General features: G+C 41.6%; 1 protein-coding gene across 4 annotated transcripts in view; it reads right to left on the bottom strand.

The window, feature by feature from the left end:
• Positions 1–24426, bottom strand: part of USP12 (ubiquitin specific peptidase 12) — a 65493-nt gene that overhangs the window by 16980 nt on the left and 24087 nt on the right. For 3 of the 4 annotated variants that reach the window (XM_024105384.3, XM_024105381.3, XM_008168879.4), the window contains exons 3-6: positions 21644–21857; positions 13704–13933; positions 3315–3391; positions 2941–3024 (exon numbers count right to left, since the gene is read on the bottom strand). In XM_024105384.3, coding sequence (XP_023961152.1) covers positions 2941–3024; positions 3315–3391; positions 13704–13933; positions 21644–21857 — 605 coding nt within the window. The remainder of the gene's footprint in view (positions 1–2940; positions 3025–3314; positions 3392–13703; positions 13934–21643; positions 21858–24426) is intronic. The other variant, XM_065581395.1, reaches the window with a different exon arrangement.

Here is a 24426-nt window from a genome sequence, read left to right as displayed (position 1 = left end):
GCTTCGGGATGAAACGAGAACCAATTCAAGGTTGTTGGTGGCATTCACAGAGCAGCTGCTGGTGGGGGAACACCGCTTCCTGTGCCTGAGAAATGGGTACTGACTGGAGGAATCGTATCATAATGCAGGCTTGGATGATGAGCAGTGGCTGCAGAACTTTCAGATGCACAAAGCCACATTCCTGGATTTGTGTGTTAAGCTCACCCCAGCCCTCCAGCACACAGACACCAAAATGAGAACTGCACTGACAGTGGCAAAGCACATGTTGATTGAATTGTGGAAACTTGTGATCCCAAATTGCTACCAGTCAGTTGGAAATCAAAGTGGCGTTGGAAAAATCCACTGCGGATGTTGTCATCATGCAAGTGTACAGGGCCATTAATGGTCTCCTGCTACGCAGGACTGTTACTCTTGGCAATGTGCAGGACATAGTGGATGGATTTGCAGCAATGGGGAACCAAACTACAGTAGAGTGATAGACAGCACATATATCCCTATTTTGGCACCAGACCACCTTGCTACAGAATACATCAACAGAAAGGGCTACTTTTCTGTGGTTATGCAAGCACTGGTGAATCACCAAGGACACTTCACTGACATCGGTGTTGTGGTGCACGACACCCGCGTCTTCATGTAGGAACTTCTTTCCTGACAGGAAGATTATAATTGAGAATCTTAAAATGTCAATAGCGATCCCACATGCAGCCTAGTTGTAGCCATGACAGTCCCAGGATATTAGAGAGGTAAGGTGAGTGAGGTAATATCTTTATTGGGCCAACTTCTATTGGTGAGAGAGAGAGACAAGCTTTCGATAGTGATCCTGGGCAACCCAGCATACCTGTTGCTCTCCTGGCTCATGAAGCTGTACACTGGCCACGTCGACAGCACCAAGGAGAGATTCAATTACCGGTTCAGCAGGTGCAGAATGACAGTTGAATGTGCTTTTGGTAGACAGAAGGGACGTTGCCATTGTTTACTCACAAAATTAAGCCTCAGTGAGAAAAATATCCCAATGGTTATAGTTTCCTGCTGTATCCTGCATAATATCTGTGAAGCAAAGGGAGAAAAGTTTCCACTGGAGTGGAGGGAAGAGGTGGGCAGCTGGTCTCCTGAGTTTGAACAGCCAGACAGAAGGGCTATTAAAACAACTGAACGTGGAGCTAGATGTGAAAAATCATGGGCTTCAAACTCGGGCCAACATGTCCCTAGGTAGTGCCAAGGTGACGACCAACATCCAGAAGCTCACCTGGTTAATCAGGAGAGGGTCCAGCAAAGGGTTAGCTTGCAGAGGGCCCTGCCCCCAAAACTCCCAACTGGGGAAACATCCAGCCCCCTGTCTGGTTGAAGGGTTCTATATAAACCAGGAAGTTGTCTGAGCAACTAGCTGACTGGCTACTACTACTGACCCCTCTTCCCTACCTGACTCCTGAGTCCTGCATTCCTGCTTGTTCCTGGTTTCTGTCCTCCTATCACAGACTCTTGTCTACTTCCAGTTCCTGCTGTCCTGCCCTACACACCAGGTCCCTGCTCCTCCACCTTACCTCTGACTCTGTCTCCAGCTCTGACCTCTGGCTTGCCACCTGACACCATCTCTGACTCTGAACTTTGGTTTGGTACCTGACATTATCTTTGGTTTTGACCCTTGGCTTCAGCCAATGGGTCTGAGTCTGGGTCTGACCACTAGGCCTGACTGTCCATGCCCTGTTCATTGCACTATACAGCTTAGGGAAGCTTTGAAAAATCACTGTAATAGTGAGCCACAGTAATGCATTTTGTTGTTCTGTGCTCCTGCTGTTTTGTGGCCTATTAAGAATTATATGGTGCTTGATGTACAGGTATGAATATAACACTGTCAATGCATCTATTAATTTTGTTTGAGAGTGATCCTGTGAGTTGTGTCACACTGTGCAGTAACACGTAATTGGTTGCTTTCACAACTAATAAGCCCTCGCCAGCATATGTGAACTAATACAGATGAGTTATGTTTCACATAATGGAATTTTATTTTGAAAAAAAATTTCAGTGCATAAATAAATAAATAAAATAAAATAAAACCTGTGCAAGAGAAACTAATAAAAAGCATTCTGAACATCTTTCCCAGACCTGATGAAGAGCTCTGTGTTGCTCAAAAGCTTGTCTCTTTCACCAACATAAGTTGGTCCAATACACATTACCTCACCTGCAGGGGGCTGGTTGTCTCCCTAATAAAAAACAAATCATTTTCAGTAAAAATGTTCTTAAAAGGTGAAAGAAAAATATTACAATGTTAGGCAAAGGGCAAGAATTTTTTCTAAACAGAAAATATTTCAGTCTTCCAAGAAACTTTGTGCTGCTTTTTGGAAGGACTATGTCAGGTAGTAGTTTAATATAATAACTTAAATTTATAAGAAAAGAGAAAAAAGTAAAAATGGTGATATTATTACAAGATTAATTCTGATTGAAAAATACAGGTTTGTCAACTATTGCTATGAATCTCTCTTATGATAGATGTTAAGAGCTATACGGTTAATCTGAATTATTCTATGTATGCTACCTCTACTAAGTAATGCCATTAATGTTTTTGATCTTACCATCTTTTCGCAACTTAATATTATAGCTAAGAAAAATATATACAAGTTTAAAAAGTCATGCAAAATGTATGATTGTCACTGTTTTACAGCTTGATTTTCACCCATCGTTTCTAGTTGGTTTTGTTCCTAAAAGACAAGCTGTAATCTTTCCTTGAAATAAATCAAGATGATCAAGAGCCCAAACCAAACACTTATGCATATAAGTAACATTACTCATCTGAATATTTCCATTGAACTCAAAGTAAGTGGAGTACAAATCAGTAAGTTATTCATGATAAGCATCCACAGAATCAGAGGGAATTTTTTTTTTTTGAAAAAATCATTAACAAGTTTCAAAAATGGAAATATATATTTTCTAAGTACACTATACCTTTTATGTGCTTCCTGTTTACTGCGACATTCTTCACAGTAATATTTGTATTCACTGCACAGAGTTTCTGTATTGCTGAAACCCCTGAATATAACAGAAAGGGAAATGCAAGATGTAGAAACTACTCCTTGATTTTGAAATATATACTGATTTTTAAACAAAATAAAAATCATACTGTTTTACATCATGAGTTTACATGGTCATTTTAAATGAACAGGGACAATAAGCATGTAAAATTAACATTTGGACTATCAAATTAACCTGAGCTATTTTGCTTTACTTCTTCCTTTTCATCTTCATCAATTTATTATTAGTTAACATGGTGACAGATTAAAGACTCAAATAAATATATAAGCATTTGTTTGTGCATGTACCTTAAGCAGTGAGTAATTGATGTATTTTGCTCTACATCAACAGAAAGGTCTAAAAAATCTTCATCTTTGCTGCTTATCTGCAGGGACAAAAAAGACGGATTATTAAAATAAATCTGCAATAAACTATAACCAAAATTGATTGTAGTGATTAACCTCACCATTACTGACAATTTCCATTGCTAGATACTAGATCTTATCCTTGAACGAGAAGAAAAGAGGATGCATTCACCTCAATCTTTCTGATTTAAGTACACCTCTACCCCGATATAACGCTGTCCTCAGGAGCCAAAAAATCTTACCGTGTTATAGGTGAAACCGCGTTATATCGAACTTGCTTTGATCCGCCGGAATGCGCAGCCCCACCCCCCGGAGTGCTGCTTTACTGCGTTATATCCGAATTCGTGTTATATCGGGTCGCATTATATCGGGGTAGAGGTGTACATACTTAAGTCCTTTTGAAATCTAAGGTGTGGTAGACTTTTCCCTTTCTGATTTAGGATCAGGACAGAAGCTTGGAAAGTGGTACATTGGTTAGGGGAAAGGAAGACAGGGATTTTGGCAAAAACTAAGATAAGTGTTGAAGAGCATCTTGTCACTAGGGAATAGCAAATATGGAGGACTAAGGTGAAGTACAAGAATTCTAATTTTCTTGGCCAACCTGATTGCTATCCGGAACTAATGTCAGAAGGCAGAACCACAAATCTACCAAATGGAAAATCTTGAAGGGCGGTTTGCACAACCCTAAGGGGATTAAGTACAGTTGCCCTAGAACCAATGAGGGTCTATCTGAAAGGCAAAGGAAAGATTCCACTGTACACCACCTCTGCAAGACTGCTGAAGATTCTGAAGTGCAGAGCCTTTAATGTAAAAGGGTCTTCAATGGAAAATCTTCTGTAGAAAATCTAATATGGGGGCAATTCTGATTCTTTTTCTAAAAAAAGGCTTATCCTGTATCATGTGGAAAGTGCCACCTTCACCTCATTGTACCTCGTTCGTTTTCTCTTTTTTGTGGGTGCAGCATGGTAAATAAGGAAGTGTTATTTATTCTCTCATATAACACAGGAACTAGGGGAAATTAATTGGCAGCAGGTTTAAAACAAACAAAAGGAAGTATTCCTTCACACAACGCACAGTCAATCTGTGTAACTCTTTGCCAGAGGATATTGTGAAGGCCAAGACTAACAGGGTTCAAAAAAGAACTAGATAAATTCATAGAGGATAGGTTCATCAATGACTATTAGCCAGAATGGGCAGGGATGGTGTCTTTAGCCTCTGTTTGCCAGAAGCTAGGAATGAGCGTCGGGGAATGGGTCACTTGATGATTACCTGTTCTGTTCATTCCCTCTGGTGCACCTGGCATTGGCCACTGTCGTAAGACAGGATACTGGGCTAGATGGACCTTTTGTCTGACCCAGTATGGCCGTTCTTATGGTCAGGGCATCCGGAGATGCTTTACCACTTCAGGAGTGCCCTGTTGTGGACCAATTCAAAAAGATTTAATACACTTGGGTTCTAGGCATTACTGGGCCCAAGATGGTGTCAGCATGAGAGCAGAGGGATTTATACCCCTTGGGAAAGCATCAGCAGATCTAGGCAACACCTTCCCTTGGCCAGTCTGGGGAAATTAGGATTAAAGGAGTCACGGGATGACTAGTGCTGTTTAAGACACTTAACTGCCTATCATGCTGACCAATACTGTTTTGCTGTTTTCTTGTACTCCCAGATCTGTCTGTCTGTATTCATCTGTTGTCTCTTGTCTTATACTTAGATTGTAAGCTCTTTGGGGCAGAGACAATATTTTTTGTTCTGTATTTGTACAACACCTAGCACAATGCAGTGCTGCTCCATGACTAGGGCTCTTAAGTGCTACAGTAATACAAAATATTATTATTTAATATGACCAGGAAGGGAGGAAATGTATAAGCCAAGGAAAATTCCTTGGAACAGTAAAGCATGCCTTTAGCTGGTGTTTCTATGTCCAGATACATTTTTAAAAAGGAGAGAGTTTGTCATGGAAATATATTGCCAACAGGTCAACAATGGAGATAGAACAGATCCTTAAGAAATGGTGTAATATCTCTGCCTTTAATGACCACTCCTCTGGAAGAAACTTGTATCAGTTTAGCAAATTCACTGTGCATTTAAGGTGGCCCAGATTAAATAAGGCCCTACTGAAAGCAGAACTGCAAAAGAGACAGACTCCCTAAGCAGAGTGGGTTTTTTCATGTCATACTGCTGATTCAAGTACGCAACTATTGATGTGCCTCACTTTATGAGGGTGTATTTTCCTTGAATTAACCTTCTGAACACCAAGAAATGCTAACCCAATTGCATTGAGTGTTTTTGTGCTGTGCTGAGAAGGCATCCTTGTGTGCTCCCTATCCCAAGACGCTCATGTCCAATGCTATGTGTATTCTGGCTGGGACAAGAGGAGGAAAGGAGGGATAGTATCAGGCTGCCTCATCTCCTGCAGAATCAAGAAACCTTGAAGTATGTGGAGATGTAAATGAGAACCCTAACCCACACTGAAGCACATGTGAATAATAGCAAAGCGACAAAGGAGTGTGAAGGGAATTGTCTAACATATATATTCCTCCTTCAAATCCATAGGATCGGCCAAGGCATATTGGCCCAGTGTCCATGACTCTGAGGTGGTACACCTTCCATAAGGATAGGTTACTCCCCATGTAGTAACTTCAGTTCAAGATGTGCTGTCCCTTTGTGAAGTGCAATTTTGGGTTGCACAGGTGCTCCATACACCCAGGACTGGAGATTTTTCCTTAGCACTGTCTGCCTGATCCATATGCATGTGCCACCACTCTCCTTGCACTCTGCATTTAGGGAATAAAGGAGGCTGCCAAACCACCAGCAACTTAGTTTCTTCACTACCGTCAGTCCCCAGTAGGGGGAAACCAGGCAATGGGGAATGAGGACAGGCAGTGCACTAGACCAGTGGTCTCCAAAGTGGGGTGTGCGTAAGAGTATCCTTCGGGGGTAGAGGGGGTGCGGTAGGAGGAGCGCCACCTGAGTGGCTTTTATTTATTTATTTATTTTTGCTTCCACCGTTCGGCCGGGAGCAGGGGGTGAGTGCTCAACATTTTTTTACTGATGGGGTGCGCGATCAAAAAAGTTTGGAGACCACTGCACTAGACATAGGGACAACATCTTAAAGAACTGAAGTTATTACAAAGTAACCAACCCCTCCTTCTCCAATTAATTTGTCTTATGTGTAGTGCACTTCAGTTCATTCACAAGCAGTGTCCCTTTAAAGGAGGTGGGTGCCTGGTGTCCTATGACACAATAGATTGCAGAACTGCTCTGCCTAAAGCACCATCACAAGCAGCTGCTTGCACCAAGGGATAGTGTCTCGCAAAGATGTGTACAAAACTCCAATTTGCTGCTGTGCAGATGTCAGTAAGGGGGATAACTCTAAGGGACACTTCAGATGCTGCCTGAGCTCTAGTCAAGTGTGCTCTCACAATGCCCTCAAGGGAGATGTTAATCTTGTAGCAGAGTAGGATGCACTCTGAGATCTATTTCAACTGTTTCTGGTACGAAATGGCTTCTCCTTTCATTTGTTCCGCAAATGACAGTCTATGACATTTGAAGTAATTTCATCCTTTGCAGGTAAAAGGTAAGAGCCCTACAAACATCCAGTAAGTGCCATGCGACCTCTTCCCTGCTAGAAAGAGGTTTACTGTTAAAAACAGTAGCTGGATACTTTAGTTCATGTGAAAATCTGACACCACCTTAGGAATGAATTTCAGATGTAGTCTCATGGATACCTTGGCCTAGTAGAGAACTGTATCGGGGCAGGGGGTAGGAGAAGGAACGGGGAATAAGCCATGAGCACTGCCTAGCTCTTAGACCAGGGGTAGGCAACCTACGGCATGCGTGCCAAAGGCGGCACGCGAGCGGATTTTCAATGGCACTCACACTGCCCGGGTCCTGGCCACCAGTCCAGGGGGCTCTGCATTTTAATTTAATTTTAAATGAAGCTTCTTAAACATTTTAAAAACCTTATTTACTTTACATACGACAATAGTTTAGTTATATATTATAGACTTGTAGAGAGAGACCTTATAAAAACATTAAAATGTATTACTGGCACACAAAACCTTAAATTAGAGTGAATAAATGAAGACTCGGCACACCACTTCTGAAAGGTTGCTGACCCCTGTCTTAGACTCTGACTGAGATGATAGTGACCAAAAATGCTATCTTCATGGAGATATGTAGTAGAGAGCAGGATACCAGGGACTTGAACAGTGACTTAGTAAGGGTTGATAAAACAAGGTTCAAGTCCCAGGCTAGTACATGTTTTGCCACTGGAGGGAAGTCTAGAATGACATCTTTCAGGAAGTGGGCAGTGACTAGGTGAGAAAATACAGAGTAAGTGTACATCTATGTTGCACACTCTTCACAGTGGCATGTAGAATACATGCACTATGCCTCCCTAGCATGGGTATAAATAGCAATGTAGATGGTGCTGCACTGCTTTGGAATGTAAAAAGACAGACCTGAACCCTGAAGGTATGCACCCTAGACAGCTTTCTACACGCTGAAGCAGTGGCTCCCATGTCTACACTATTTTTAGCAGTATAGTTTCTTGCTGCCTCCTCATTGATAGAGCTTTTCCCCATCACAGAGAGTTGCCAAAGCTCGTCCCCATGGCAGGGAAACACTCAGGAAGCAAGGAGGCATTGGGGAAAGGCTCTGGCAGCTCCTCACTGCTGGAGCCTTTCCCTGCTACCCCTCCCTTGCCAGAGTCTTTCACTGACGCAAGTAGCTATACAATACAGCGTGGATGCAGCCTGCTTTCTACTTGGGCATGTAGCTACACATATACTACATGCTGTCACCAGTGGTGTGTAGTGTAGACATAGCCTAAGCAGATGACAAGCACAGATGGCCACCAGGTGTACCCTGAGAGACCCAAACAATAGCCCTGAAGATTTTAAGTAGCAGAGGTAGTTCACTGCACGTGGATTCTTTGCTCAAAAGGAGGAAATTCCTTGTCTATTAAAACAACAAAACGCAAATCTTCTCCATTTTAATTTGTAAAATTTCCCGTAGAGTCCCTTTCTATTGCTGCTCAAAATAGCCTGTACATCTGCTAAACAGGCCTTTTCTAACACTGACATCCAACCAAATACCATCCCCTCAGGTGAAGCATAGCTGACTTGGGTTGGCAAGTCCGTCCTTTGCCCTAGGCTAATATCCAGGGGAAGGCAGTGAGGAGGTCAGGACAGTTGCAAAAGAATAGGGTACCAGAAATGATGATCCCAACCTGATGCTATGAGGGTGACTTGCACCTTGTACATTCTGATTTTCTTCAACACCTAAAGTAATAAGGTAATTTGGAGGGAACGAGTGTTTCAGGGCTCCTGACCATTACATGAGAAAAACATCACCCAAATCACCTGGCACTTGTTCACATGGGACATGACGCGATCTGTGGATGCAAGATCCCACACCCATAACATCCCCCAGGAAGTTGGGTCATGCTGGTCTCATTCAAGTTCTGTGGAGAAATGTCTGCTTACAGAATCTACCAGAATGTTTTGGATTCCTGGCAGGTGGACAGCCGTCAGGGTAATATACTTGGGAATGCTATAATTCCAAGGGCAACGGATCCACACAAAGCTGAGGAGTGTGCTCCTCCTTGCTTGTTGATGTAATAGGCTGCCATCACATCCAAAAACACCCAGATTAACTGGCCACAGATACGAGGGAGAATTGTTCGCAGGCTAGTCCAGCTGCTCTTACACATTGATGTGAAGCACAGACTCCTGAGAGGACCATACGGCTCAACCAATCTGGCCCTCCAAGTGTGCTCCCCAACCTAAAAGGTGTACATCTGTGGTTATAGTCTTTGCTGAAAGTGGGGAGTTGAACAGCACTACTTTTTCCTCTATCCTCCCACCAAGTATGGGAGGTTAAGACCCTTTTGGGAATCAGGACTAACAAGTAGAGACTGTGCTTGCCCAGTGTAAACCGTTCACAACCAGGCTTGCAGATATCAGAGATAAAGCTTTGCAAACCGGATGAGATAGGTACTTGTGTCCATATGACCCAATAGCGCCAAGCAGGATCATGTGGATGCCCTGGGACTCATCCAGCTTCACTGAACTAGTCAGATGATGGAGAAGAAGTGGTCATGTAGTACATATGCCCTGGTTATAACAGCATCCAGCCTTGCTCTGATAAATTCTATCGATTGTGAGGTTTACGGGGTAGACATCTCCAGATTCACTTTAAAACCCAACCTATCAAATAACGTAGAAGCTTGGTGGTTGCTTCTTGTGTTTCCTGGCAAGATTGTTCCTTTAGGAGCCAAATCATTAAAGTAAGGATAAACGGTCACTCCTTCATTGATGAAAGTGAGCTGCCACCACTGACAGCACCTTGATCAAACACTTTCAGCACTGTCAAGAGTACAAAGATGAGACCCCTGTACCACTTTTGACTGGCCACAAATCTCAAGAATTCCCTGGGTGCCCAATGAACGTCCACGTGAAAGTAAAAAGAACAGGAGTACTTGTGGCACCTTAGAGACTTCGGATGAAGTGGGCTGTAGTCCACGAAAGCTTATGCTCTAATAAATTTGTTAGTCTCTAAGGTGCCACAAGTACTCCTGTTCTTTTTGCGGATACAGACTAACACGGCTGCTACTCTGAAACACGTGAAAGTAGGCATCTTTGAAAATGAGGGCCGTAAAGAGATGAGATAATTGATGGCAGGGTCACCACTCTGAACTTTTGGTGGCGTATTAATTTGTTCAGTTCCCTGAGAATGGGTTTCCATCCTCCTGCCTTTTGGGGGATGAGGAAGTACCCCAAGTAAAACCCCTTTCTCCTTGCTGTCGAAGGCACTAGTTCCATTGCCCTCAGTTCAAAGAGCAACTCTACCTCTTACAGAAGACTCCTCTCATGAAAAATGTCCCAGAAAATGGATGGAGGTTGGGGAAGGAAGCAGATTGATGGTGTATCCTAAGGAGATAACCTCTACTACCCACCTTTCCATTGTGAATTCTGTCCAGGCAGATAGGTAATGGGAAAGTTAGCCTTCAAAGGGAAGTAAAACCAGAGGGGATGTGTAGATATGGACGGACAGTTGGCGTGTGCTTTTGAAGGTCCTGCCAAAACACCAATTTCCAATGGCGGTAGTTGGGAAGTAAAGGATGAGTGTCCCTGTGGTAGATGGTAAAATCATACTTGGCCATCAATGCTTGGCAGTTTGACACACAAAAATGTATGGAAACCAAGGATATGCTTTTTTCCCCAAAGAGGTCAAGACTCTTTACTTCTTTCTTGTGTGGCGTAGTCCTGGTTTGTCTCTCTGCTATGTTGGTGGCCAATGACACTACCAACAAGTTGGGAGGTGGGAGAAAGAATAGGTACTCTGACCCTTTCACAGGTACAAAATGTCTGTTTTCAGCCCACAGGTATACTGGTGGGATCATGGCAAGCATCTGCCAAAGAGTGCTGGTAGGTTAGAGGATGGTCTTAATAGGGGCACAACTCAGACTCATGCTATTCAAGATGTCCAGCAGTTTGTATGGTGCTTTCTGGACCTCTTCCAGGGGGACCTGTAGCAACTCTGTCACACTCTTAAGTAAGGCCTTTGTGTAATCTGGATGTGGTGGTGAAGCTGGAATCACCCCCTTGTCTCGGCAAGAGGAGGATAAGGTCACTAGCATATAATCCTCCTGCTCCTGTTGCTCTTCTCTTCTTCCTTATGCTGCTATAATTGCATGTCTTCAGGAGGCTGATGAAGCTCTTCCTCTTCTCTCAGAACCCTGGATCGCCTTTATCCTCTTGTTAGACAAGAGACTTTACTGGGCAGTAGTTTCACAGATCTTCCAGGCCCCAATACTACCATTGTGGGATCTCATACCTCCTTGGTGCAGGGCCTTGGTACAATACTAGGTACCAGAAGGCATAGTGGGGTACTCTTTCATATAAGAGTAGTGAGATACCTTGGAGACACCCGATGTTCTGTCTAGGCTCAATCCTCTCAAAGAACCCTTCACAGCACCGTCCAGGAGTGGGTGTCTGTCATAGCTCTCTTATGATTCTTAAGTTGTGAAGCTCAGATCCAATGTGAGCACCCTGTTGTTGATAGTACCGTGTTTCAACACCTACTTTTACATGAGGATGGGGAGGAATACTATAGGGATACTGGTACCAGCTACCATTCTGGCATCACATGTTGGGGTCTGGAAAGGAATGGAACATATATTCTGAGAACACTGGAGTCGAGAAGCGAGCCAAAGTCAATGGAGTAGTTTCCATAGCTCAAGCTATTGAAGTAGAAGGCATCAGATCTAGGGATACCAAAGTGGGTTTTGGTGCCAAAGAACCACTCCCAGTACTGGAGGTACTGCTGTTTTTTCATTTGAGGAAGTCCCAGACTGGTCCTTCCTGGTACTGGATGGTCCCACTCCAGAGCACAAAGCTCCCAATGACTTGGTATGGGATGGAGACTTCTACCTCTTTTTAGAAGTCTTAGTCAGAGGATCTTCCCTCTTGTCCTTATGGTAGCATGTGTGTCTCTTTTCCCTCATCTGTCTTAGCTCTGTTCTCTAATGTCTCTTGGAGTCAGAAGGGAGACAGAGGTCTTGGAACTGCCCAGAACCAAATAAGAGGGGCCATTCCTACCTATTTTGGGGGGAAGGGGTGTCTCGCCAGTCAGAAATTGTTTCTGTCTTCATGGGCTCCTCCATGAGGAACTTATGGGGAAAGAGGTCAGCATTCTTTACATTCTATGAACGGTGGATTCCCCAACTACTTAGGGCTGGCGATATTAAAAAAGTAGCTGTAGGTGAGAAAACTGCCTTGGACAAGGATTGTAATCTGTTAAATTTTAGTCACTAGAAAGCGTGATTATATTTTTGTTTTATCTGTAACAATTTTCTGTTATCGCTGCTTAGAATCAAATTAATAAAAAACTTATTCTTGTTTTATTATAAATTCATCTCAGTGCTGTTAAGTGAGGTGTGGATCCACAGCTAAGCCAACAGGCTGGTGTGTATTCTGTCTCTTTGGAGACACAGGTATCCAGGGGCTGGATGCTGCACAGACATGCTTCTGGACAGTTAGGGAACTGAAATACATCAAGGGTTAACCTGCAGAGCAAAGTTAGGACTGGCAAAGTGAGGAGGAGTTTGTTTGGCTGGCTAACAGACTGGGGCGGCAGAGAGCACCAAAAATGTGTATACAGAGTGTAGTACCAAAAATATTTCTTTTGCTAAAGCAGAAGGGTGACAGTGACTTACAGTTCCGGTTGCCCTAAAAAAAGTGTCAAAATGGGGCCTTTGTAACTCCCTCACTTTGTCGCCGTGGCCAGTTAGAAGCAGCCGCCAGAAGTAGTGTCATCAAGAGGCGTTGCCGCTGAAAAGCGGCAGCATTTCGGCAGCAACACTTCTTGACGTTGCCGCTTCTCGGAAGCATTTTGGTGGCTGCTTGTCCGGCGGCCAGTAGGCAGGTGCACATAGATGCCCCGGCGGGCACCATGGCGCCCGGGGGCACCGCATTGGGGACCCCGATCTATGCAGATGCAATGTTTAAGTTATATATTTTACAGTCATCATTCTAATATCTTATTTTAAGTAGGGAACCTATTTGAGACTTGAGCTGATCCTCTAGACCAGAGCTGGAATAGCAAGCACTTGATAGTATCCTGGGGAGAAACATCTCTCTATATTCAAGACTTGTCTATCTAAATAAATGAGAAAAAACGGGCCAATTTTGAACACTAGAGGTACAATGGAATTCTGTCATATTGATTTTAGCATGTTAAGCAAATTTGGCAAATTAAAAACTGATCAAGCTCACCTGGGAAGATGTATTTAGTTATAGAATATAAATGTGTATGTTGAATGATAGCAATGTTTTAAATCTAAATCTGAAATAGTTTACTATTAAATCTAACCTATTAGAAGTAAAAGGATTAACAATGAAAACAAAAAAAGGTGGATTTACATATAACTATATTCAGGCCCTTCCAAACTTTTAATCCTTATTTTTAAAACATTATCTAAATTCTGAAGCTGATTATGAGGGCACAGTTCAAAAATCCAAATGCAGATTTTTCATGCAACAGTTTGCTCAGTACTCTTTCACTGACCAATAAGGGTTCCTTCCCATAACTCATTCAGTGATCACTCATTTAAAAAAAATTTTAATCACTCACTAATATTTAGTGGATCATACGGATAGTTACATTTAAAGCTTACAAAAATACACTTACCATCTGCATGAATCTTGAAACTAAAGGAGTAAAAAAAAATTTAATTTAAATATGCAGTTCAAATTATTTTAAAGAAAAATGGATTCCTGAGAGTATGAAATAAGAATTTCTTCTATAAAACAGATACAGACTTACAGTTTCACAAGTAAGACACCTGGTTTCATTAGTTAATGTTCCCTGAAAGATCTCATGAACCCAGGTTGGATCTGGTGTGCTGTTATTGTTTTCATTGTCGATACTGCCATTAGGTAGACGGCCATTTTGTTTGTCCTGTTTTCTCTCTTCTTGTAAAATATCAGCAATTGTGTTTAAAAGATAGTTTAAGAACTCATGTGCATCCTGCTGCATGTAGTTGTCAAAGAGTTCTAAAACAAAGATAAAATAAAATAACCAACTAATTAAATTTTTGAATAAAAAGTCCAATAAATATAAAACTTTCAAAATATGAGTCAAAATATGGCATTAGCAGAACTTATTTCATAGACATATGCAATCAATTTTAACCTTAAGAAACCAGTGAAAGCAATAAAATTAAAAAACTTTGGCAGAACAAGGTACTGTATACATATTTGGATAAATAATACAGATAAGAAGGGATTCTAAGCAGAAGTTTACGATGTAAACACATATGGGAAAGAAAAAAGTGTACTTATGGAAAAGGCATTAAGTCCAATACAATGCCTTGAAATACAGGTAAATATTGATTAGGATGCTTTCTCAAAATCTCGCGCCCTCCCATATGTACTGGTTACAAACACAAATAAGGTAAAATTACATTAAAATGATTGCAGAGCACAATCTATTAAAATCTAAAGAAGAGGACAACATACAATATAGTTCAATGCCACCATTTACATTCAAAGAAGTCCTAAGATGTTAGGCAAAAGTCGACATTGGTCTATGTCAAGAATCATGCATGACTAAGTACTTCTATAACATTACCCATAAAACCTATATTCCACAAACTTGAAGTCTAGGGATGAGAAAGTGCAGTGGTATAGAAGAACAGTCTTTTTATCCCAATGTGCTTAGAAACTACCTAGAGTCAACAGGCTCAAAAGAAAGCCTTAAAGAACAGATTTATGCATAGGATGGTTCAGTCAAAGCAGACACACAGCTTTGAACAGAGAAACCTTTCCTCTGCTTTCATCAAAGGAAGAATATGACCACTATGGCCTCAAAGGCCAAGTCAACAGAGGTGCATGTTTTTTGTTTTTAATTACCATCACTACACTATCACAAGTGCTGCTCCATAGGTGCTAGCAATGATGAAAACACTAGTATAAACAAGGCCTCTACAGATATCAGTATTTTTAATGAGTATCATCTAACTCTTGAAAGCCATTTTAAAAATGGTGGTAGCTACAGGTCCCTTGCCAACATATGGCTAAAAGGACTTAGCCTAAGACTCAAACTGGACAGGAGCAGTGACAGACAATCACCAAACTTGCTCTCTCTTTTTGAGCAGTAGTTGACTCAAAGGAATTGCACATTCTCCTTAATTACCAACTCAAAAATTTTCTATGCCTGCATAACTAATCATGCAATTCCTCCAATGGGGCTCTATATATTGGCTACATAGCAGAAATTAGAACAGGAGGACTTGTGGCACCTTAGAGACTAACAAATTTATTAGAGCATAAGCTTTCGTGGACTACAGCCCACTTCTTCGGATGCATATAGAATGGAACATATATTGAGGAGATATATATACACACATACAGAGAGCATAAACAGGTGGGAGTTGTCTTACCACCTCTGAGAGGCCAATTAATTAAGAGAAAAAAAACTTTTGAAGTGATAATCAAGCTAGCCCAGTACAGACAGACAGTTAGATAACAAGTGTGAGAATACTTACAAGGGGAGACAGATTCAATGTCTGTAATGGCTCAGCCATTCCCAGTCCTTATTCAAACCGGAGTTGATTGTGTCTAGTTTGCATATCAATTCTAGCTCAGCAGTTTCTCGTTGGAGTCTGTTTTTGAAGTTTTTCTGTTGTAATATAGCCACCCGCAGGTCTGTCACTGAATGACCAGACAGGTTAAAGTGTTCTCCCACTGGTTTTTGAGTATTTTGATTCCTGATGTCAGATTTGTGTCCATTAATTCTTTTGCGTAGAGACTGTCCGGTTTGGCCAATGTACATGGCAGAGGGGCATTGCTGGCACATGATGGCATATATCACATTGGTAGATGTGCAGGTGAACGAGCCCCTGATGGTATGGCTGATGTGATTAGGTCCTATGATGATGTCACTGGAATAGATATGTGGACAGAGTTGACATCGGGGTTTGTTACAAGGATAGGTTCCTGGGTTAGTGGTTTTGTTCAGTGATGTGTGGTTGCTGGTGAGTATTTGCTTTAGGTTGGGGGGTTGTCTGTAAGCGAGGACAGGTCTGTCTCCCAAGATCTGTGAGAGTAAAGGATCATCTTTCAGGATAGGTTGTAGATCTCTGATGATGCGCTGGAGAGGTTTTAGTTGCCTCCAGCTTCCATCCAGGACACACCACACGATCCATTGTCTACAGCCAAGCTCTAAGATATAACCGCATTTGCTCCAATCCCTCGGATAGAGACAAGCACCTACAAGATCTCTATCAAGCATTCTTAAAACTACAATACCCACCTGCTGAAGTGAAAAAACAGATTGACAGAGCCAGACGAGTACCCAGAAGTCACCTCCTACAAGACAGGCCCAACAAAGAAAATAACAGAACACCACTAGCTGTCACCTTCAGCCCCCAACTAAAACCTCTCCAGCGCATCATCAGAGATCTACAACCTATCCTGAAAGATGATCCTTTACTCTCACAGATCTTGGGAGACAGACCTGTCCTCGCTTACAGACAACCCCCCAACCTAAAGCAAATACTCACCAGCAACCACACATCACTGAACAAAACCACTAACCCAGGAACCTATCCTTGTAACAAACCCCGATGTCAACTCTGTCCACATATCTATTCCAGTGACATCATCATAGGACCTAATCACATCAGCCATACCATCAGGGGCTCGTTCACCTGCACATCTACCAATGTGATATATGCCATCATGTGCCAGCAATGCCCCTCTGCCATGTACATTGGCCAAACCGGACAGTCTCTACGCAAAAGAATTAATGGACACAAATCTGACATCAGGAATCAAAATACTCAAAAACCAGTGGGAGAACACTTTAACCTGTCTGGTCATTCAGTGACAGACCTGCGGGTGGCTATATTACAACAGAAAAACTTCAAAAACAGACTCCAACGAGAAACTGCTGAGCTAGAATTGATATGCAAACTAGACACAATCAACTCCGGTTTGAATAAGGACTGGGAATGGCTGAGCCATTACAGACATTGAATCTGTCTCCCCTTGTAAGTATTCTCACACTTGTTATCTAACTGTCTGTCTGTACTGGGCTAGCTTGATTATCACTTCAAAAGTTTTTTTTCTCTTAATTAATTGGCCTCTCAGAGGTGGTAAGACAACTCCCACCTGTTTATGCTCTCTGTATGTGTGTATATATATCTCCTCAATATATGTTCCATTCTATATGCATCCGAAGAAGTGGGCTGTAGTCCACGAAAGCTTATGCTCTAATAAATTTGTTAGTCTCTAAGGTGCCACAAGTCCTCCTGTTCTTCTTTTTGCGGATACAGACTAACACGGCTGCTACTCTGAAACATAGCAGAAATTGTGTTTCTACCTAATAAATTACAAGTTGCAACTTGTTCTTCGTCCAAGACTATACAGAAAATGTTAGCCCATAAGTGAAGGAATGGTACCATAAATAGAAGACTTATTTTTGTTAGTCTATCAGTTTAATATGGTGCTAGTAAAAGGATATTCACAGAAACCTACATTTCAGGAGCGTATATTTGAAGCTATATGGAAACTGTCACAGATCATCTACAAACCAAGCAGCTTCCAGGCCAAGACACAGAGTTGAAAATAAACTAGATCCCAGATCAAACCAGCCAAAATGTTTCTATTTAATTGAATATTTAAATTGGAGGTGGCATAACAAATACTGCAAGTCTCCTGAAGGTAAAAGGCTTGCCTCAGAGGTTCTTAGCCGTATTGCATCCAGAGTCCAGTGTGGTGCATGTCCGATCAACAGTCTGATATTAAACACAGTGGATCTAATCCCACCGATGTCCTTGCTATTATTTAATTCAAGGATTAGGAGTGATTGGAACAAAAGGAAACAGAACACCTCCACTTGGTTAATGAGAAACTGCAGACTTGAAGCATGTCAGGTTTTAAACTCTTCTCATTACATATACTGTTTAGTACGTATTTTAATGCAAGAATAGAGTCTAGAAATGATATAGAGGTAAGAGATTCTGAGCACAGAAAGGCTTGATATGAGAGCTGTGAGGATATAAAAGTCTTCATGAGTGATTGGTCTTACTTGATGAGAGTAGAATCTAGACTGGGTTTTCCTTTGTGTGTATCCTCTTTCATGTATTGTATATCAATCCAAACATACACCTACTATTCCTAGGAGACATTTTTAAAAGAATTCTCCATTGTAGCTATTAATAAAGTTATTCATGGACGTACTTTTTTAAAAAGTTAATTTGTCAGAGTGGTTAATACTTCAGTGTACATAACCACCACCAAGAATCAGCCACCTAGCAATTCAGCAATTGTCTCCTATAAGTCTATAACGGGGTGGCCAAACTTACTGAACCTCTGAGAGCTGCATACAACAATCTTCAGAAGTTTGAGAGTTGGGGCACACCTGCCGGGGCTCGGGGCTTCAGTGGGAACTGGACTGAAGCCCCGAGCCCCAACAGGCACCTCCCATGGAATACAGAATCTTTTTTACTTCTAAATCCCTATTTGAATAAATCCCAAAGTCAGCAGTGATTAGAAGTTGATGGTTTGATGAGTGAGGTGATGGTGTTGTGTGATATGTACACTTAAAATACCATTATAGTTATCACCTTTGCTGGCAGTCTCAGCAGAAGTGCCAAGAGCTAAATGGCATGGAGATTGAACTATTCTTTCACCTCTACAGACAGTCACTCTTCATCAGATTTAAGATTCATTGGTGTGTAGCGTGAGAAAGCTTGCACAACACTACTACCTATGCTATAACTGCTCTATTGATAAAGAGATCATCTTCCAGGTTTGAAAAATCTTAGCATTTTTCATGAGCAGCAAATTCACTTAAGGCTAGAAATAAATTGTTATGCTATCCTAGAGTTGTTTGTCTTTATTATGCAGTCTTCATAATATTTGAATATGTGAAAAACATTTGGAAATATGGCCCAGGATGGATTATACAGGTATGAAAATTTCTACAATATCAAAGTGTTGTTGTATTTAACTTGTATAAACCAAGCAAGGAAGATTTTATTGAAAGAAATATCTGTAATTAATTTAAATAAAATGTACAATTTACAAGCATTATTTTATATTTCTTCCAAATCAAGTAGCAGATCTATTAAAGGCTTTAATTATATTTTAATACATAGAATTATTTCATAAACCATCCTAATCAACAAGCATTACAAATACCAAATAGGAAGTGTTAAATATCTGAAATTACGCGTTTCCACAACACTAGGATAATTATTGAAAGTGTTACTGATTTTTAAAGAAGAATATATTAATCCTAAATAGAAATGTTAAGTCCTAAGTGTTATATAAACATGAACTGAACTCAATGTAAGCTATAATCTTCCAATCAAAGCCTGAACATGGAAAGAGAGACCTTCGGGGCTCATTTCACACTTTAATTATTTCATTTAATTATTAATATTCTTACTAATAAGCGCTAACATTCTGGAACAACTAAAGGTTTCAAATTATTTGATTTTAACATATGAACGAAGACATATGAACGAAGACATAAGAACGGCCATTCTGGGTCAGACCAAAGGTCCATCTAGCCCAGTATCCTGTCTTCCGACAGCGACCAATGCCATGTGCTTCAGAGGGAATGAACAGAACAGGTAATCAAGTGATCCATCCTGTCACCCATCCCCAGCTTCTGGCAAAAGAAACTGCCTCTGCCCAGTTTCAAACCAGGGCCCTTTCGCGTGTTAGCCAAACATGATAACCACTACACTACACATAAATACAGATGTGAGATAAATAACATAGCACAAAAGCTTTAAAAACAGTGATTTTTGACAAAAAACTACAAATTCCACACTGGCAAAACTGCCTCCAATATTTGCTAAGCACTGACTGAGCTCAGTTCTATATGAGATGGGGGAGAAGGAAAAAAAAAAAAAGACATGGACCTTGCCTCAGGAAGGCCAAAGTATTTCTCAAATGCGGCCACCAGGGGCTTTTCTTGTGGCCACAGGCTTCTGGGCAGTGATGGGGGGAGGGACAAAGCAGCGGCCCCTCCCGTGGGGCTGCTAGGAGGGGTTGGGCTCTGACCCCCTCAGGATCCACAAACACTGGAGAAGCAGACAGCCGTTGTGAGTTCTCCACCTTCCTGGGGATGGTAGGGTTGAAGCTGGAACACTCAGCCCCGGGTTGGTGGGGGCAGACTCTGTCCCCTGATTACAGGGCTTCGGGCTCACCACTCCCCCACCCACCACCACACCCCCTGGCTTGAAGTGATTTCCATTATATACAGGATTTCAATGGTTTCCAGCATCCCCACTATAAAAATTGTTCCAGTGCCCTAGCCCACTGCCTCCCTCCCACCTCCCCATCCAAGATTTAATTTGTCCTCTGGCTTGACAGGGCTGAGTAAATCTGCTGTGAAAAGTAGGGCTACCATATGTCCGGATTTCCCTGGACAGCTTTTCGGTCTATAAATAGCCGTCCGGGGGGGGGGGATTTCTAAAAATCTAAAAATGTCCGGGATTTCCCCCCAGTCACCTATTTATAGACAGAAAAGTGGCGGCCAAGCGCCACTCGGCAGCCAAAGCCCCTTCCCTGCTCCCCCCATCCCCTGCAGCCTTACCATGCTGTCCGGCCCCGCATCTGTCTTCCCCCTCCTCCCCTCCCCGGAACGCTCCGCCCCCCTGCTCCTCCCCCTCCCCTGCTTCCTGTGAATCAGATCTTCGCGGGAAGTCTGAAAAGAAGCAGGGGCAAGCGGGGGGCAACAGCAGGTAAGCTGGGGGGAGGAGAGCTCCGGGGAGGCACGGCCCTGGCCGAGCGGCTCCCTCTGGCCCGGGCTGAGCGGCGCCCGGCGGCCCCAGCGGCTCGGGCCCCGGGACACTGGCCCCAGTTCCAGCTGAGCACGCCAGCCCGGCCCCAGCTGCTCCCCGAGACTCCAGCTGTGCAGGGGGGGGGAGGAGAAGAGGGGGGCTAATGTCAGGGTGTTCCCCTCCCCTGCACCCCGCTTACCCCATCTTCCATAGAGCAGGGGGGACACACCAGGGCTCAGGATGGAGGGAGCTTGTAGCAGCTGTGGTCTCAGCAAGCTGATCTAATTAACAAGGCAGTGTACTTAAAGGGGAAAGCGCATATCTCCCTCCATTCCTGCTGCCTTGTAAAGTGAGAGAGTTAACCGTTGAGGGCTCAGCCAATTGCTAGTTCATCATTTAGCAGTAAGAGAAATATCCCACCCTCTGACTCCTCCACCTCAACCAAGCTTCACAATCATCATCACTGTGTGCCAGTATTAAATTGTTTGTTCAAAACTTCTAGTGTGTGTGTGTGTGTGTGTGTGTGTGTATAAAAATACAGTCTTTTGTCTGGTGAAAAAAATTTCCCTGGAACCTAGCCCCCTCATTTACATTAATTCTTATGGGGAAATTGGATTTGCTTAACATTGTTTTGCTTAAAGTTGCATTTTTCAGGAACATAACTACAACGTTAAGTGAGGAGTTACTGTATGTGCATATTTATTTGTTTTTCCTAAAGTTAATTAAGTATTTTAGGGAAAAAATGTCATAGCTGCCACTGCACTCTAAGGCCACCAAAAAAGTGTTGTGAGAACCCCAGAGTATGTGTCGTCTTTTCTGTCTTTTACAGCACCGAGCATGCTGCTTGTACTTAGCAAATATATTTTACATTAAAAAAAATATTTCAACCTTTCAATTTCATTATTAAGTCACAATTGATGTAATTAGTATACACAGAATAAAAGAAAAATTAAGAAGGTACCATTTTCTTTTCGTAATCTTGTTATAAACTTCTTTGGAGGTATAACTCCAACTTTTTTCTTCTGTGTAGCTATGCTGTGGAAGAGATCAGCTAAGCATGTAAGGAGGTTCTCTTTTTTTCTGGGTTGACTCTTGTATGCTAGGACTTTTTCTCGAAATGGTCGACAAAAATAAAGTGCCTGAAGAACTGAATTGCAGTAGCACGTGTTCCCAAACTATAAAATAAGAAAAAAAAATTATTATCTTGTATTGTATTTCTACAGTGATGCAAGGTTTAAAAAACCAAATATAAACATACAAGCAAGGGCAAATTTTCTGGAAGGCATTTCTTGTTGATTTTCAGATAGTAAAAAATCTCGGGCAGCAACATAAATAATGGGGAGCACTCCAGATAATTTTAACTGATACTAGATTGTGTCTTCCTGTTATAATTGGGGTATGTATGTGTTATCAATGCTTTACAGTGCTGTGGAACTGTAAACTATTCAATAAGTGCTCAGTATTTACCTAGTGCCAAAAATGTACACAGCACAGTATAAAGAGTAAATTGAAAAAAATGAGAATCTCTGCCACATATATCAGTCAAAATACCACTCAGTACAATAAAGAAAGAAACAGTATAAAATGTAGCATTTATGGCTGAAATTTTTCATGGTACTGGTAGGTGGGTCTTCAAGAAAAATGCATGGTCCTGGGCAAGTCTCCCCATCTGTAAAACGGAAACATCATATATCTGCCACACATGGATTCTGTGAATTTGCAATTTTAAAAATGCAACATACATTTCTATGATTCTACAATTTATATGATGAAAATAGTAAGGCTGGAAGGGTCCTCAAGAGGCCATCGAGGTCATCCTCCTGAGCTGAAGCAGGACCATGAATACCTAAGAGTACCCCTGATAGGTGTTGTCTAACATGCTCTTAAAAACCTCCAGTGAGAAGGATTCCACAAGCTGTCTCGGCAACCTATTCCAGTACTTAACTATCCTTATCATTAGAAAGGCTTTTCTAATATCTAACCTAAAGCTCCTTTGCTGCACCTTAAGCCAGATACTTCTTGTCTTACCTTCTGTGGACACAGAGAACAATTGATCATCATCATTATAGCAGCCCTTACCATACTTATCAGCAACCCCCACCTACCTCCTTTTTCTAAAGACTAAATATACTCTATTTTTTAAATCTTTTCTCATAGGTCATGCTTTCTAAACCTTTTATCATTTTTGTTGCTCTCCTCTGGACTCTTTTCAGTTAGTTCACCTCTTTCCTAAAAAGTGTGGTACCCAAAACTGGATACACTATTCCAGTTGAGGTCTTACCAGTGCCAAGTACAGAACAACAATTATCTCCCATGTCTTACATACAATACTCCCGCTAATACATCACAAAATATTAGCCTTTTTTTGCAACAGCATCATACTGATGACTCATATTCTATTTGTGATCCACTATAACCCCTAGACCCTTTTCTGCAGCGCTACTGCCTAGCCAGCTATTCCCCATTTTGTATTTGTGCATTTGAATACTTTGCACGTTTTTATTGAATTTCATCTTGTTTATTTCAGACAAATTCTCCAAATTATCAAGGTTCTTTGGAATTCTAATCCTGTCCTCTGTAGTGCTTGTGATCCCTCTCAGCTTCATGTCATCTACAAATTTTATAAACATATTCTCCACTCCATTATCAAAGTAATTAATGAAAATGTTATGTATTAGTGCATGTTGGTAGTTGCTTTCAAACTATAGGGATGTACTATGATAAAGCCACTAATACAAACAGTTATCTAGGGACAAGTTGAGAGCATGTTCTCAACCCAGAATGGTCTAAAAGTTCCTTAGTCATTGCTTTGGGAGTATGGGGAAAGTGATTGCCTTTGGCAGCTCTCATTTGGGACTGCATGACCAACAAAACCACCATATACAATGCAGTCAGAAAACTGGAGACCAAAGAAAGACATCTGGTTTCCATATTTTCAGTTGATTTCAAGTACAATTATTAACAGAATATATATCTATTGCTAAATGCTTTAAAGAGTCACGGCTCCTACAATTTAGAATATAGGTAATCAGGATGAACACAGCCCATTTAAAAAAACAAAAATAAAACCAACCCCAATTCCCTACCCCGTCCCCACCCCCAAGATTGTTCTCCAGGAAAGGCTGCTTGCAGTAGCTCTAAGTTTTTAATATTACATGAAAGATACTGATCACTCTATAATCAAGAATATCCAAAACAATTGAATTTTTGTTTAATTAAAAATGTTCATTTTATATTTAATCAGTGAATTTCAGATATACCTTTCAAAATTTCCTACAGAAATCAGAGCAACAAAGTTGTAGATAAAAGGTTTCACAATTTCCAGATTGGAAAAGTATACAGACTGGTGACATATTAATTGGGAGAGTAAAACACATAGAGGGACAGAGAACCAAAATGCAGAGTGAGCAGGAGATATTGAAGCTATGGGCCAAACTGAAAGAGATGAAATTCAATATAAATCAAGGTAAAATTATACATCTATGGAAGGAAATAAAAGCAGACTGACTCTCAGCTTTTCAGTCTCTCTCTGATCAATTTTGAGAGACAAGGGGGCAACTGTAGATAGCAAGCTAAATGTTAATTATTCATATTATTAGTAGTAGTAGTAGTATTATCATAGCACCTAGGAATGCCAGTCATAGATAGGACCCCACTGTGCAGCAGTGTTGTTTACAAAGACAACAACATTTGGGGAACCACATGTACAGGTAGAGAAGAAATACAATGAGACCATACCTCTGC

The sequence above is a fragment of the Chrysemys picta genome, chromosome 1 (genome assembly GCF_011386835.1).
Source record: "Chrysemys picta bellii isolate R12L10 chromosome 1, ASM1138683v2, whole genome shotgun sequence".
Taxonomy (NCBI): domain Eukaryota; kingdom Metazoa; phylum Chordata; order Testudines; family Emydidae; genus Chrysemys; species Chrysemys picta.
Note: the sequence above shows the minus strand (reverse complement) of the source record. Positions and strands in the feature narration are given on the sequence as shown.